Genomic DNA, 16,407 nt, shown 5'->3' on the forward strand with positions numbered 1-16,407 from the left:
ATCAAAAGTGGTAAAGAAGGCAAGGCTGAGTTACCAAACTACACTTCTATATACATTATACATGCACACATGAAAGTAAAACTTCCCAATTTGATTCAAAATCATGACCACCCCTAAAATCCATTTTTAAAATGTAACTGCCATGTCTTTTAAACATTTTTCAAAGTACACATGCTCCTCGACTTACAATTGGGTTATGTTCCAATAAACCCATCATATGAGAACATATGGAAACATACAGAAGAAAACAGACACTGAGACTGCCTGAGGGTGGAGGGTAGGAGGAGAGAGAGGATCAGGAAAATAACTATTGGGTACTAGGCTTAATACTTGGGTGACAAAATAATCTCTACAACAAACCCCTGTGACACGAGTTTACCTATAGAACAAACTCGCATAGGTACCCTTGAACCAAAAATAAAAAAATTTTTTAAACCCAACATAAGTGGAAAATACATTTAATAATCTCAATAAAACTATCATAAACTCAAAAATTCATTAAGTGAAACCATAGTAAATCGGGGACCATCTGTACAGATTTGCTTAACTAATCTAACAGAAATCTCTGCAGAAATATATCATATTTAATTTCTCTTTCCCCAGAGCTAGTCCGTAAAGAAACCAATGCCTGAAATGTAAACGTGATATATACCAATATCTAGAAAAAGTAGTCACCACACAACAATTCAATACCAATACACGGCACATTTCTGCCAAATGTACAAAATAAAAGTAACACAAATTGAAAACCCGTGTACATGTTAGGAGGATGTAGAGTGAAGTGATTATAGCAATGGGCTCTGGAGCAGACCACTTGAGTTTGTATCCTGAGTTTCTTGCTGTGGTTTTGAACAACTTATCTATCCTTTCTGTGCACTATATTCTATGATCATTCATAGGCTATTATAAGAAGTAAAACAGGCCGGGCGTGGTGGCTCACGCCTGTAATCCCAGCACTTTGGGAGGCCGAGGCGGGTGGATCACGAGGTCAGGAGATGGAGACAATCCTGGGTAACACAGTGAAACCCCGTCTCTACTAAAAATACAAAAAAAAAAATTAGCCGGGCGTGGTGGCCGGCGTCTGTAGTCCCAGCTACTCGAGGGGCTGAGGCAGGAGAATGGCATGAACCCGGGAGGCGGAGCTTGCAGTGAGCCGAGATCGCGCCACTGCACTCCAGCCTGGGCGACAGAGTCAGACTCTGTCTGAAAAAAAAAAAAAAAAAAAAGAAGTAGAATAGGTCATGTATGTGAGAAGGCAAAAATACTGTCTCATATATCTCAAGCATTCTGTGATGATTAACCATAAGGTACTACATGATCTAGCTTCCTGCCTGCAGTCATCTAACCTTATCCTGACCTCATCTCCCACTACTCTTCTCCTCACTCACTTCACCCACACAGGCCACTTGCAATTTCTCAAACAAGCTCCTGCCTCAGGGCCTCTGCATTTGCCTTTCCTTCCACTGGAAATGCTCCTTCCCAAATATCTACATCACAGAGTTCACTTCCTCACCCCCTTCAGGTTTTTTTATATTACCTTCTCTGCAAGTCCTTCCATGGCCATCCTATCTAAAATTATAAGTGACCTCAAATCACCAACAATTCCCAGGACTTTCTATCCTCTTTTCCTCTACAGTGTTTATCACCATGTCTGCCTTAACACTTGTCTATTTTTTTTTTTTTTTTTTTTTTTTTTACTTAGAATAGTGCCTGGCACAAATTGCTCAATAAACATTTGTTGAATGGACTCAAAGAACAGAGGTGAGCATAATGGAGAAAGATGAAGAACAGATCTCGTCTAAATAAAGAGAGCTAACAAAGCCTTCCTTCCTCCCATTATTTTGCAAACAAAGATCCCAGGACAGCTGAAATGTCCCAAAACTTAAATTTCACAGACCTTAATTTCCTATCTCTCCATATTAACTCAATATATATTATTAGCACATTCTATAGGTTCAAAAAAAGAAATACTTTCATGTATACTTGCTTGTAATCCTATTAAATTTAACCCAATAATAAACTGTACTAATTCAAACCCTCAATGTAAATAGGAGGCACACTAATTTCATACCTCATAGATTCAGGAACTGTGCATCAGTATCAAATATGTGAAAGTCAAGCCATAACATATATAATTAGGATAACTTTAAAAATGTGTACAAAACTCCTAATTTTACCTCACTTTGTACACAGCATGGTTCCAGCTTTTTGTATGTGTTCTTTAATGTATTTTTTTCCATTTCAATTAAACACAGGTTTGACCTGCTGAAATTCAATAAGCAACCGACTAAGGCTTAAGTGTTACCATTTTCAGCACAATTGCATTACATTTAGGAGACATACACTTATCACTGCTATCTGAAATTTTTTTCTCTCCTCAGTTTTACAAAATGAGGTCAAAAAAACTAAACCAACCACAGCTACCATACAATTATGACAATGTTAACTACACTGAACGGCATGGCAGGCAACAAACGACAGAGCATCAAACAGCTGATGCACAAAAGTCCAATTCAGCATTCCAAAGGCAGTTTAGAGGTATTAGTGGTATAATGTACAAAAGTATATATTGATTTAAAAATCAAACAGGTACCAAAGTCAGCATCAACTTATCTATTGCTTGAATTACTGCAACAGCCTGCTTCCAGTTTTCCTGCTTCCCACCATCAACGTAGCCAATGTAACCAACGGTCTCTTTGTTCAAGTATTTCCTTGATAATGCCCAAGAACTCCATTAACGCCTTAATCTCTTTAACTTCATTATATCATGTAAACACCACTATCAGGCTAACTCCATAAGGTAAACATTATTCCTATTTTAAAGATGTGGAAACAGATCCTTAAAAACGTTACGTAACTTGCCGAAAGTCACACAGCTGCCACAGGATACAGCAGGACCCAAACTCATCGTCAAGTAAGAAGTAGTAGGACGCGCAACACCAGTACTCAACACGTGAGGAATTAACAAATGTTACTAGCCACTTACTTAAATATCTTTATTATTCACAGAACATTTTGATTATATTTTCATAACATTAACAAAATGATCTGACATAACTAAAATAATCATATAAGGGTCATTTGTGTATTGTGCAAGAGAAATACACAATTTGTATCCTGTTTATATATCTCTCAAATTGTGAATTCTCAAATAAGAATGTGGAATTTGAGTTATTTTTGTAATCAACAAGAAAAAAACTCACAAATATACCTTTCACTAAACGATTACCTTCCACATTCTCCAGACTTCTAAAAGCCAAGTTGATTTAAAACTCTAATCCTAACTATCTTTCATATTAAAATAATAAAATGACGAATTCTAGTGAAATATTAAAGCTGAAGTAAATAAAGGTAGCTAAAACAAAGTCATAATAAGTACATAAAACAAAATTTCTGCACTTCTTAAATGAAGCTGAGGCATTATTACGAGGTCCCTAACATTTATGAGACAGGTTACAAAATAGCCAAAGCTCTTATTCATGAATTTCCATTCTGGGAAAAAAAGAAAAGATCAGTATTTTTCCATGACAAAAATAATTTTTTTAAAGCAGAATTTCACAAAGAGTTTTCACATATATTAGCTTATTGATGACCCTCATAACAGAACTGTGAAATAAAATGAACAAAAATAATTATTTTCACATCCAGAAACGTAAGCTACAAAGTTTGGGGACTTGCCCCAAATCCAAAAGCTACTAATTCTGTCTTCAAATCATCCGTTTTCAGTCTTTCCAAGTCACCTCTACTGCACAGACCACACCACCCTACCCAGGCTATCAGCTTGCATATGACAGACAGCCTGGATGCGGAAGACCTTGCAAGGAAGCTGGGACTGTTCTGGAAAGATGGCAAAAAGAGGAGGAGGGGAGACAAAGATATCCTGATTCCTTCAATGACTTCTTTTTAAACAAATGTTTCTGGGAGGCTGGTACCCGCTGGAGCAGTGCTCCAATCCAGGCGGCCCAGGTGAGTTTTCTAGGGTATGCCCCGGCTTCCCAGTCCCCCTGACACCTGCCACCACCCATAACTTAGATCTCCACCCGCCACTGGTTGGGGACAGAACATCTCGGCTCCTCTCACTTCCGAGATGAAGGAAGCCTTTGCTTCAGCCGCCGCGACTTACCTGTCGGGTCATGAGAGATTTGATTTTTTGCATGTCGAAATCCTGAGGAGGGTACCCTGCCTCAAAGAGCTAACAAATCACACCGAGCCACTACACAGCTGGTCCTGACACTGGGAAGCCATAGTGGGTGGTCACGTGGAGGCGCCTACCCAGGCTAGCCTGTCTTTCCCTGGGCATGCTGGGAACTGTAGTCTTCTGGGCGCCGGCGGTAGCAACAATGAACTAAAGCGGCCAACCCAGGGACTACATCTCCCAGCAAGCAAAAGAGCGGGTGCTTCAGTTAAGCCGGTAAATATTACTGCTCAGAGCGACCACTGCGATCGCCGGTCTTACGAAGGTGCTTGCACTAGGTAGTAGCTACTCTTCGGCGAGACGGAAACCTAAGTCACAGGTGACTAGGCGTTGAGCGAAAGATCAAACTCAGAGGAGACAATATATAAGCCAGACTGACGCGATGTCCCCTCGGATTGTGAGGGAGGAAACCTCACCTGGTCTAGAGGGGCGGGGTGGGAGAACGAGAGACTGACGCGAAGGAGAAGGAACTCAAGAAAGGGCTGTCACTGAGGGGTGACCTGAGAACTCGAGACTACCCCGGGCGCGCTGGGTTTGGCCTGAGGAAAGGTGTGCTCTAGGTTGCCCAATAGGCGGCCCTCCAGGTTTAGGGCTGTTCTACCTCAGTCTTGGTATCCCCTGCAAAAGCTCTAAAATCGAAGGATTTTGACACCCACCTATTATTTTACCTCCGTACTCTAAAGCAGTGATGACGGGAAATACGACAATAACGAGTATACGTGTCACTTTAAAGTCCTCTTTTCAACTTTTGGCAGTTTAGTTAAATTGGGGAAAGTAACAGGAGTGTCTTTGGGGACACAATTTTAAAAGGACTTTACAATTATAAGAATATGAGAAGAAGAAGAAGAAAAAGCGGCCCTAAAGCTAACAATAATAGGTAACACTTATCGAAAGCTGAGTACCTGTCAGGAACTGCTAATAGCTTTAAATATATGATTTCATTTATCCCCACAAGAATCCTGTGGGTTCCCATTTTAAAGATGACGAAGCAGGTATGGCGAAATTAAGGAACTTGCCTAAGATTACTGCAGATGTGCAAGCAGAAACTGAAGGATTGGTCATCAGATGCGTTAAGATTTTCACGTATTGTGCTGAAGAAAGTTCTAAAGCATGGCACCAATTTTTTTAAGTTTATTTTATTATAATGTTAACTTTTAAAAGTATGACACAGACCCATAATTTCAAAAATATTTCTTAGAATAAAAAAAGTTCAAGTGTGTCAACCTAATAAAAAATATTAGGTAAACAATAGTATGGGTGGTAGTCAGATATGGCAAAACTAATAAAGGTGATTTACAAATGACTGAAGTTTAGGGGACACTAACAGAGGTTATTTCTCATTCTGAAATTCTATTTTCTCACCCCTCAGAGCCTCGTTTTATTAATTTTTACAAATGAGGTTGTAATATTTTATATAGGGCTTTGTAAGGATAAATGAGATGATGTAGGTGAATGAAATGTATAAATTGTAAAGAACTATGCAATTATGAGGTATTAGTGGTTTTGATTCTGCCCAGTTCTCTACTCCAACAGAACCACCTTGTGCATACTTGTGTCATCACTGCGTTCAGCAATTCCTTTGAAATTATATGCTTACCTATATGCTTCTCTGACTCTGTTATTTCAAACCCCTTAAAGAAATTCTGGCCACATTTAGGGTAAGTCTAGTTTAGTTTATTCTTTACCTTCTCTAATCTTAATTGTCAGACTGTTCTTTGTATGTGAAAATCTGCAATATTTAGAAGTCCCTGAAAGCATCAAAAGAAACAAAAACTGCCAGCCATATTAGCCTATAAAATAAAACCCAAGTCAATAAACATTTCTTGATTGTTGAGCTCAAGGCAACACTAAAGTAAGCACTTTAGATTAATAATCTATGGTTGTGGTAACAAGGAGTTCACAATTTCGTTTAAAAGCATATCTTAGGGGTGATCCGAGTTCAGTAGATCTCAAACGTGACTGTTCAGATTCACCTGAGGTGTGTGCTGTTATTATTGTTGTTTTCTTTGGGGATGTTTGTTTGTTTAAAATCTTCAGTGATTCTTAAAGGCAGTCCAGCTCTAGCATGTCAAATGCACGCTGTAAAGATGAGAAAATGTATCTGTATAAGGGTTCGAGACCACGTAATTCATGAGAGCTTGATCTAGGACTAGAACCCAGATTCAACCCCGGAATTTTCTCCCTCACATACTCAGATACACAAAGTTAAAGATGATCCCCCCCAAAAAGTTTTTTTTTTAATCTAATGTGTGTATTTCTATTGGCCAAATTCAGAAAAATGCGTGTATCCCTATCTATTTGACACTGAAAAAGCAAGAAAGTATTGAAACTTTGTTTTACTCCAAAACTCTACATTTTAGTTTATTTCCTATAAACTGGAGAAATGGATAAAAATGGATACAGTCTTCTAAATGTTCGAAGGCTATAACTATAATATTGAAAGCTTGTAGAGTAAATCAGCGCTGGTGTCTAAATAAACTATATTTTCTAATTCAGCATACCTTAACACTATATGAAATAATTGAACCTTACGTTATTCATTTCTGTCTGTCTACGCTCAAAAAAACAAAAAACTTGGCATCCTAACAAACACTTTTTAAAAGGTTTGACATGCTATTTCCTTTCCAATTTTCAAAAAGGTATTTATTTTTAAGATTTATTCAGGACTTTCACATTTACCTGAGCACTGTTGTTAGTGATAGTCCAGTGCAAAATAATGGAAAGTTTAGATGGTCTGCCAACAAATCTTGGGGAAGGTTTGCTGGATACCAATTCCTTGGTAAAGGAGTGCAGAGCCAAGAGTTAAGTAAATTGATCTGATTCAGGGCAATAGGATTAGTAGTAAAGTAGGATAAGGGCATATTTCTAATGGCCCAAAACAGGAGGAATGTCTGGAAGCTTAAATAAAAGCTGAGATCCTGGTTTGATTAGAAAGATAAAATTTCTTACCACTCCACAAATACCAAAGCAGTGGAGAGATGCAGCGCCTCCAAGATGATATCACTACACTTCTTGAGCAGGCCATAACAGAAAACAGAACACTTGCCGAAGGTAAAGTAGTGACCTAAAGAGGTGCCCAGGAAGAAAAACATTATTGCTTAGTATTTAGCAGCCATATAAGATAGATCAAGGCTTCCGCGAGGCAGCTTTGTAGACTTTACAGAAGTGAACACTAGCACAGGCATAGGCATATGTGATAGCCTCCTCTGGCAGCTAACTCTCCCTGTAAACTGGAGAGAATCCACTAATTACAACAATAAAAAACATTTCTTTCCCCAGTTCTTATTCCCCACTGTTCTACATCTACATTGACCTTGGCATTTCACCACCTCTCCTTAATTGTTTCTGCCACTGCAAAACATGCATGTGCTAGCTACTTGTGATTAAAAATGTGGATGTTTGAAATTCATGCAGCAGACATTTACTGTATGAAGTAATACCAGTCTACAATTTAAATAAACTAGACTGTAAACTGTGTAGTGTGATTTGAGAGGTAATAAAAAGCCCTGCCCCCAACAAACACACACACACACACACACACCACTGCACAGGAGTATATGTGTCCATATCCCATTGTAAATGCATGTGCACACACACACGCATACTCTATCCCAGTGGCTCCTTGCATTGCTTGCAGTTTAATCACCATGGATATAGATTGTTTTAGGTTAATCAGTCTTCTCATTTTAAATGCAAATATAACTAAGATTGGTAAACAGTAACACTACAGACCCATTTTTCCTGACTGGAATGATACAGCAGAACTTCCCAGTGGGTTACAGGTGTGATGTGAGATATGGATGGTAGGAAAATTCTTCTAATTATAAAACACTTCAAACTATTTTTAAGAATCATGTAAAAATTAACAATTGTTGAAGTTAAGCTTGAGCACTCTTTTTCTCACTTCCTGTATAAACATGTTGAAATCAGAAGTTACTCCAGCAGGTAAGAGTTTATATCTACAGTTTACCACTAGAGGGTGCTTTGTCATGATTATCCCAGTAGCCCTTTCCCTAGATGTGCCGTATTATATTTCAATATGTGCCATGAAATAAAAAGATTACAAGTAAGATTCATATTGGCATTTATTTTTTAATGTAGCATCTACTATCACCTTATGTCATGAAATGGAATATTTTCAAATACAACAAAGAAAATCTCAGAATATTTTCTGAATGATGATTACAATGGAAAACTATTAGATAATCAAAAAAAAAAAAAAAGAAAATCTCAGAATAAAAAACTCCTTTATATTGAGTATATTTAACACTAGGGAAAAAACACAGTACATTGTCTTTATTTCTCTTTTTTCCAGGGACCCAACAAACTTCATTATAATCCAGCACTAGATTGAAAAACACTGAAAATAGCTAATTTAATAAAGGCAATTGGAGATTAATATCAATCTAAAAGATGTTGGGGGAGCCTATGTGATATCTGTAGAACTTCCATATTACTTTCCAAATTGTATTTTGTGCAATCCAATATTAAAATTTATTTGTATTTCTTACGCATCAACTGAGAATCGTAAGACGGGCCAAGGAGCATTTAGAGTTTTGTTTTCTGGAGAAACAACTTAACAAAAATACTGGTTAAGCATTATGCTACGTGCCCAAGATCCATGAATGAATAAGATTATTCTCTGTATTCGAGAGCTCAGAGGGAAAATAAACATCCAATAAAATAAATTAAGATTAAGGAGATAAGTGCTGCAATAGATGTATGTGCCAGATTTAGAGACAGTGCAGAGAAAGTTGTGGCATTGTTATTATTTTGCAGGGAGGTGGGGGAAGCATGAGGAGCTCTTGCCATTTTTCTGAAGCATGGAGGGATCTGAAAGTGACTGATCTCTGAAGAGGACTTCATTTTCCCAATAGTCACTTACTTTCTTTGCTTATAGAAGTCCTTCTAGAAGAGTTCAGAGCCTTAATGCAAAGAGTGTTTCCAAACTTGGATTCCAAAGTTACTATCATTCCTTTTTTACTTTAATTATGCTTGAGGTATAGTCTTCCTTCCCCTCTTGTCATTGAACTTCTTCAGTGGGCCTTTACTGTTAAAACTGATGTATGCAAGGAATTTTACTTGATTTGATGATTTCATGCAGATTTGGATATATCCTTAACATTTTATATAACAAGGCTAGAACCAGAGCCTTCTTGCAAATAGGGGTTAACTAATAACTTAGTAAATTAAGCGGACATGCTTAGACTATCTGCTGCCACGACAATGAAGAGACCAGGTTGAAACACTGTAACCTGGACACTGCAGTAGAGGTAAGATCTTTTCTAGATCATTGGTTCACTTCCTCTATGCATCAGCTGTGAAAATGTGGCCTCAGATACTATCTCTTGGCATGCGCTTTTCATTATAATTATGCATGGTCCATGCCTCAGTCCCAGTTGGAAACACACCTGTGATTTGCTTTTAAAAATAAGATGAATTCAAAGATTAAATGAAATCAGTCATTGTAATAGGAAACACTGCATAGAAAAAATACGTTTTAAATATATTCTGGATCTCTCTTTTGATTCATTGGTAGAATTTTTACATGTTAGTGACTTCATGAAGATTTATAACTGTTTAGCAGATACATGAGCTACTTCAATTTTCATATAATTTTTTTAATTTTAAAATAATAATGGCATAGTTTTGCATGATAGAAAACTAGCTTTTGTTTTTAAGGAAATCTCACAATATTCTTTCATTATGAAAACATGCCATTTTTCAGTAAAGTCACTCAAAGGATGTTTTCCTTCATGTGATTTTTTAATAACTAAGTATAATTTATGAAATATATAGACAATTACTGGTAGTTGCTAAGAAACTCTTCTGAAAGCCATAAGCCTGTATTCTTGCAAAGCACATAACAGGTGTTCCCACTCCCTGTGTCCTTTGTATACACATTCATTCTGTATTCAAATCACAGAAGCAAGAGGCAAGATAGGGACTGTTACCTCACTGCTAATTTCCCTAGCAAATAAACCAGCAGCTGCTGGTCCAAGTTACCACCGAGAACAGGGCACTGCATGCATGGGACAGGATGCTTTCATGGAGCCCTTCGGTGACACACTTGGGGTCTTTCAATGCAAAATATACCTCCTTCTCTTCGGTAAGGCCCTGTGTGAATTGTGTTTTAGCTGTTTGTTAGGTTTTTTTTTAAATAGTGGACATAAGGTAAATATTTGCTTTAGGCTGTAGATGCATTCAGATAATTGAAGAGCAGGTCAGAACCTTTTAACAAAAACACACTGTTACAGCAAAGAAGCAGGAACATTTAAGAGAAATGAGTTTCAATAAATAGATTGTTATTGTTTTCTTGGAACAACAATTATTGTCATAGCACTCATTAAGAGAATTAAGATATTTTTTAAATATAATGAATTTCTTTTTAGAGTTTACATATAGGTTCAATAGTCTTTAATGCATTTATTTCAGCAAATATTCTAATAGGCCATGAAATTGTGACCACTTAGAGTGAAACTACAAATAATTTATGAAAATTGTTTTCTTTTTAATTAAAGATATTGTTGCAAACTGTTTACTGCTTCATTTTAAGTTATCTGTCTCATCTTATGAAATATGGAAGAAAGATAAGATTCCAAACTAACAAAAAAATTTCCTACACAAAAGGGAGAATGTGTTTGAAAAGATTGTTACTCCAAAATGCCTTTAGCTTTTCTCTTTGCCCAATGGCTAGTCCTATTAAAATTTTTTTCTACCTTAATATTTTCCCTCATTCTCCTCTTTATCCTTAGAGTTTAAAGGAGTCTCTTTCCAGCATTCTGACTGCTGTCTGTCAACATTATTTTCACCAGATGTTCTCATTTCCATTCTTCCTATTTATCAGTTTTAAAAGTCAAATCAATTTCTTGTTTTGTTTATATTCAACAGATAGGAGTTCAAAAAAGGCTACATTTTAAAAAAATTAAGAACAGCTTAGCAAAATAAGCAATTTAACTTTTAGGCTTCTTCAGCTATTTAGAGTTTACTTTGACTCCTATATTTTGTTAAAGTTTGCATTGTAAATGTTATTATTCAAATTCCTACCTAATGTTGTACCTATCATCTCAGACATTTGAAATGTACAGTTTGTAAATTTTTTTAAGTCTTTGAGTTTCCCAGAGTTGTGATTGTTCCAGTTATTACAGTATTTATGTTATCAAATTTAAGCCTATAATAGAGTTTTGTTTTCTAAAATTTTTTTGTAAAAGTAAATAATTATTATAACTGTCTTTGCCTTTATGCATTTTTCTTCCTTTTGAAAGTATCCTGGGTCATCGTCCCACTTATTTTTATATTTAAAACAGTAGGACTACTATCATTTTATAAGTGTTGTTTTTGAAACTGGCGTTAAGAAGAACTTAGAGACAATTTAGTTAAGGAATTCAACTAAAATAAAACAAATGTACCTTAGGAAAATAGCATGTTCATAAATAGCTAAAGCAGTTTTTATACCTTAAGACCTTCTCTCTTCTGCAAATTTGCTTTTCTCCATAGGCAGTGTGTTATAAAGACCGCAGATGATTTGGCAATCTTTGCTTTTAGGAATATTGAAGTTTTGTTTGCTTCTTCTTTTTAAAAAATTTTTAAAAATTTGAAGCCTAAAATGTACAGTTTGTACAGTTTATTCAAAACACATCATAATTTCTATTTTCTCTAAAGATGCAAGATTTTATTTTCAGTCAACAATACTTGTGTTATGCTTGTTAATACCACGCATGGTAACAGGGAAGTAAATGCCAGCTATTTTGAGCTACAGCAGAGGTCACTTTGTGAAATCTGATGTTTATATTCAATACAATGAAACCGGTCTAGGGAGTCCTTTGTTGCTGGAATATAGATAAATTCTACAGTAGGACTTCAAGTGTACCTTAACACTGGATACTTTTTTATAGTGCTATTGTCATACAGTATAAGAGGGTCTGTAAAGGAGGGATCATTGCTGCAATTTTGTATGTCAGATTATGATTAGTATTATAAATGTTTCTCCAGATTTGTGTAATGCCTTATATGCAAAAAGTCAAGATATTTTTTAACAGAACTATAATTTATAAGAGTTTTTGTTTGTTATACTCAGAAAATAATAGTGAATACAATAATAAAATTGAGTTTAAATTTCCATTTAAGTCCAAATATTTGGACTACTAAAATAAATTTAAATTTCATCAATTTATATATTATTTATTATTTTTGTTTTTGTATTTTTTCAAATAGAGACAGGGGTCTCGCTGTGTTGCCCAAGCTGGTCTTAAACTCCTGGGCTCAAGCAATCTGCCACCTCAGTCCCCTAAAGTGCTGGGATTACAGGCATGAGCCACCACAACTGGCCTTTTTATATTATTTATTTTCTTGAAGTTTATCTGTTCATGCAGAGGATGATTTTCTAAAATCAATAGTTTTAGTCCTTTGGGTTTTCTCATACAACTAGAAAAGAGCACTTGAAAATTTCTCAAAATGAAGCTAAGTTTTCTCACATTAGTAAACTACTGTGTTTGACAGCATGAATTCATCACATCTGTAGTGGGTGACACATCAATGATAAGAGAGTATGTGTTCCTAGAACGTGGAGGAAGCATTCAATTATCTGTTTATTCCCAAATTTCACTACAAGCAAAGATTGTATCATATTGATAGGTTCATGTCCAATGAAGAGATTTTACGTGGCTGAGATAAGATACTGTATAAAGAAAAGTTCATTCCCTGCTGACATTCTTATAACTTGCTACCTATAATTTATCCGATAAAAAATTGTATAGGCAATCTCTAAGCAAATAGTTACTGTAACAGCTGTGCTATTTCTCACTGTCACAAAAACATTTGAAAAAGCATACATGTTTGAAAAAAACTTTTCATTTAATAAGAAAGCACTGAACCTATTCAGAGATATTGATGGCAATATATTATTTAAGGTATTATTACATGATGCAGTCTAAAATAGACCCCAAAACTAATTTTCCCCCAAATAATGATCATAAATGCTATATAAAATATCTTCTTCTACTAATATAGTTTTACTTTTTCTCAGAGCTTCAATATTTGTATTGTATTTAATATTTCATTAAATAAAATTTTCCATCTATAATTTTAGTCATGGACTCTCTAACCGGTCTTTTCATATTTAAGATTTAACATTCTGGGTCAAGATCCAAAAGTCATCAACATTTCTATTCCAGCGATATTGTCACCCCATAGTAATATAGTGCCTCCCAACCATTTCCAGAATATTAAATAAATCTCAATCAATCTTTTCAAATATAACTACAAAGGAAGTCGATTACAAAAAAAGCAGAGAAGGACTTTTGCAATGGCTTTCCCAAATGACTAGCACAAATTGGTCAGAATCCATTCAGACCTTCTCAGCCTAGTGGTGGTTTCTAGGCTGAGTTGTGAAATGTCCTAAGTGAACCAATACATCCATGACAAAACTGCTCCCTATTAGCAGCCATGCAGCTTTTTCCAGTGCATTCCTAAGGCAATTATACAGACTTCCATCATTTCCCTTGATTTCTTTGTAAAATACACAGAATTGCTGTTTTATTAAAGGATATCCAAGGATTGACAACTTAATAAATGAACCAAAAACTGGGACTCAATTCTTCAAAATTATTTAGGCCCTCTCTCAATTTGGGTCCTCTCAAAACTCTCTGGGCCCTTCACCTTCAAGGATAGGTAGCTGCTACCCTTAGAAAAGCACCTCAGGATGTCAATAACATAAAATTAAGAGAGTCGAGAAAGGCCTTACACCTTATCCGATATTACCTCCTATTCACACATGAGAAAACTGAGTCTGAAAATTAAAATGACTTATTTAAGGTCATATAACTGACCAATCACCATTTTACCCCAAGTATGTGTCCTTTACTAGGACTTCATATTTCAGTAGATCTTTAACTTTATTAAAGTCACAAGCACAGTAATCTTCAAGTTAAGAGAATAGGTGCTTGAAAATCATTATTTTAGGGCTATTTGCAAGTGATAAATTTAAGACTCAATGGCGGACATAGAACATGGGAATCCAAGATCAGGAGTGAGCCATGAAACACTTATAAATATTTTCATATTTACACAAGTAAAAAAAAAGGAGGGAGAAACACACTTAATACAGTGAAAGTCCCAATTTATATATCTTAAGTTAGTAATAACAGGTACTAAGCCTATTTTTTTTTATTGTTGCTTACCGAGAACTTGTCAGGAACTGCCTATCTTCAACTTCAATGAAAGACATATAAATGCATTTTGTTTTGTGCAGAAAACAGATAGACAAAGAGGAATCTTTTCCTGTGCTGATCTCCCATCCAAAGGCCCAATGTCTTACTAAATCTATGACTTTAAGAGTTTCACCCCTACTGCCAGCCTCTGCTTCACATATCTTAGACATCACTAATTTTGAGACATAGATTTCTCTCTCCCATCTTTCTTTCTCTCTCCTACTGTTTCCTTGCGAAAACCACTACTTCTTTTCTGCAATCCACTTTATCTCCTCTTTAGAATTCCCAGCATTCAATTTTCTCTTTTTCTAATCACTCAAATTAGGAAAAATTCCAGATTTAATAGTCTTACACTTGGCAGAAAAGAATACAGAAGGGAATTCTCATCTTTGTAACTGCTTTGTTATGGACCGATCACCAAAGTGTGCAAGTAGGTCCTTTATCAGAAGAAAAAAAATTCTTAGACGTTAATCACAAAAACACACAGAGGCCAAGGAGACAATAAGACATGTCTTTATGTTTCTCTTACAGTCATTTGCTTTTCAGTCCGTATGGTAAGTTTCAGTTGCAAGTCTAGGAGTCTCTTCTCCCTCTAACCAACTATCTTCCTCTTTGGTGTTTTCTCCTCTTGGATTCTTTGCTTTAACTTCTCTGCCAACCCCAGAGTCTCACTCTCTACTAATAGCTAGCCAAAGGCCCAAACTGTGGGAATCTTTGCTTCTACCTCCACTCTGGGAAGGAAGGAGATAAATTTACTGTTGGTAGAACTGGATTCCTCATAGGAGCAGGCCTACATCTTTGAGTTTTTCCAAGGAAATAATAACAAAAGGCAAACAGACCTTTCTACCTTTCCCTTTTTAAAATTGATGGCCTTTCATGACATGACTTGGATGAAGCTTAAAGACTCCCTTTCTAGTAGAATGAAATGAAAAAAATGTAGAAAAAAATGAAAAAGTGGAAGCGATCAAAGAGGATAAACATTTTGTATTTGAGAAATTTAAAATTGTAAAATGCTTCTATTTATAGCTAATTTCCATCTCTTCTCACCTGCTTAAGGATTTTATTCCATTCACCCATCTCTATTCTGCCTCATCAACATTTCCCTTTCCAGTGAAACATTCCCAATAGCAAAAAAAACTCTCTTTATTTCACATTTTTGATCCTTCTCCAGCTTCTGTCCCATCTCTCTGCTCCTCTTCACAGCAAAACTCCCCAAAATTGTTGTCTATACTCATTGTCTACAGTTTCTTTTCTATTGTCTATTTTTTCTCTCATCATTCAAAATGTTCCACATTTAAATTTCTCTCACTCTCTCCTCTACTACACAAATGTTCCTTTGATGTAGGTATCATATTGCCCCTTTTAATATCAGGATTTTGAAGCAAAGAGCTTCCAGCATCATGGTAACCTGAGCTAAGGAAGATTCTCTTCCCCCTGCAAATACATAGAAATGCTAAATAAAATAAAATTATATATCATGGCTTAACGTAAGATGGGGAAATCTCCAGTTGCCAGAAACTGGGAAGAAACCTGAAGATACAGCAGTGAATGCATGGGCCCAAAAATCCCCAGCACTGCCCAGGGCTATCCACTGGGCAGAGCTCCATGCCCCAAGGCCCTCCAGGCCTCTCATTCTCTCTTAAATTCACATTAATCAAGATTTCACAACACTGCCTCTTAGATATCTAATGGGCATCTCAAAATGAACGCTCCCAAAACTGAATCCTCATCTTCCCCACAAAAACTATTCTCCCCACAGTCTTCCCCAGGATTAATTTATTTACTGCAATTCCTTTCTTCCAGTTGGTCCAAGTCAAGAAGCTTGGCATCCTCTTTGTTTCTGACACCCTCAAAGTGTCAGCAAATCCTTTTGTCACAATCAGCCTTTTTCCAAAACGTCTTTTACTAACACCCTAGTTTCCAGCACAGTTGTCTCTGGCCTATTACATTGCAGTCACCTCCTAACTAAGTGTTCTCCCTGTTCCTGCTCTAGCCCTATTCCTG

The 16,407-nt window shown here is 36.2% G+C and overlaps 2 protein-coding genes across 2 annotated transcripts in view; one reads left to right on the plus strand and one right to left on the minus strand.

The window, feature by feature from the left end:
• Positions 1-4,531, minus strand: part of VPS50 (VPS50 subunit of EARP/GARPII complex) — a 128,136-nt gene extending 123,605 nt beyond the window's left edge. The window contains exon 1 of the mRNA XM_054495329.2: positions 4,124-4,531. Coding sequence (XP_054351304.1) covers positions 4,124-4,156 — 33 coding nt within the window. The 5' untranslated portion in view covers positions 4,157-4,531. The remainder of the gene's footprint in view (positions 1-4,123) is intronic.
• Positions 4,532-10,188: 5,657 nt separating this feature from the next.
• The window catches only part of HEPACAM2 (HEPACAM family member 2), a 37,285-nt gene continuing 31,066 nt past the window's right edge, over positions 10,189-16,407 (plus strand). The window contains exon 1 of the mRNA XM_054495332.2: positions 10,189-10,304. Within this exon, the coding sequence (XP_054351307.1) occupies positions 10,226-10,304 (79 nt within the window). The 5' untranslated portion in view covers positions 10,189-10,225. The remainder of the gene's footprint in view (positions 10,305-16,407) is intronic.

This window comes from Pongo pygmaeus, chromosome 6, assembly GCF_028885625.2.
Source record: "Pongo pygmaeus isolate AG05252 chromosome 6, NHGRI_mPonPyg2-v2.0_pri, whole genome shotgun sequence".
NCBI classification, from domain to species: Eukaryota; Metazoa; Chordata; class Mammalia; order Primates; family Hominidae; genus Pongo; species Pongo pygmaeus.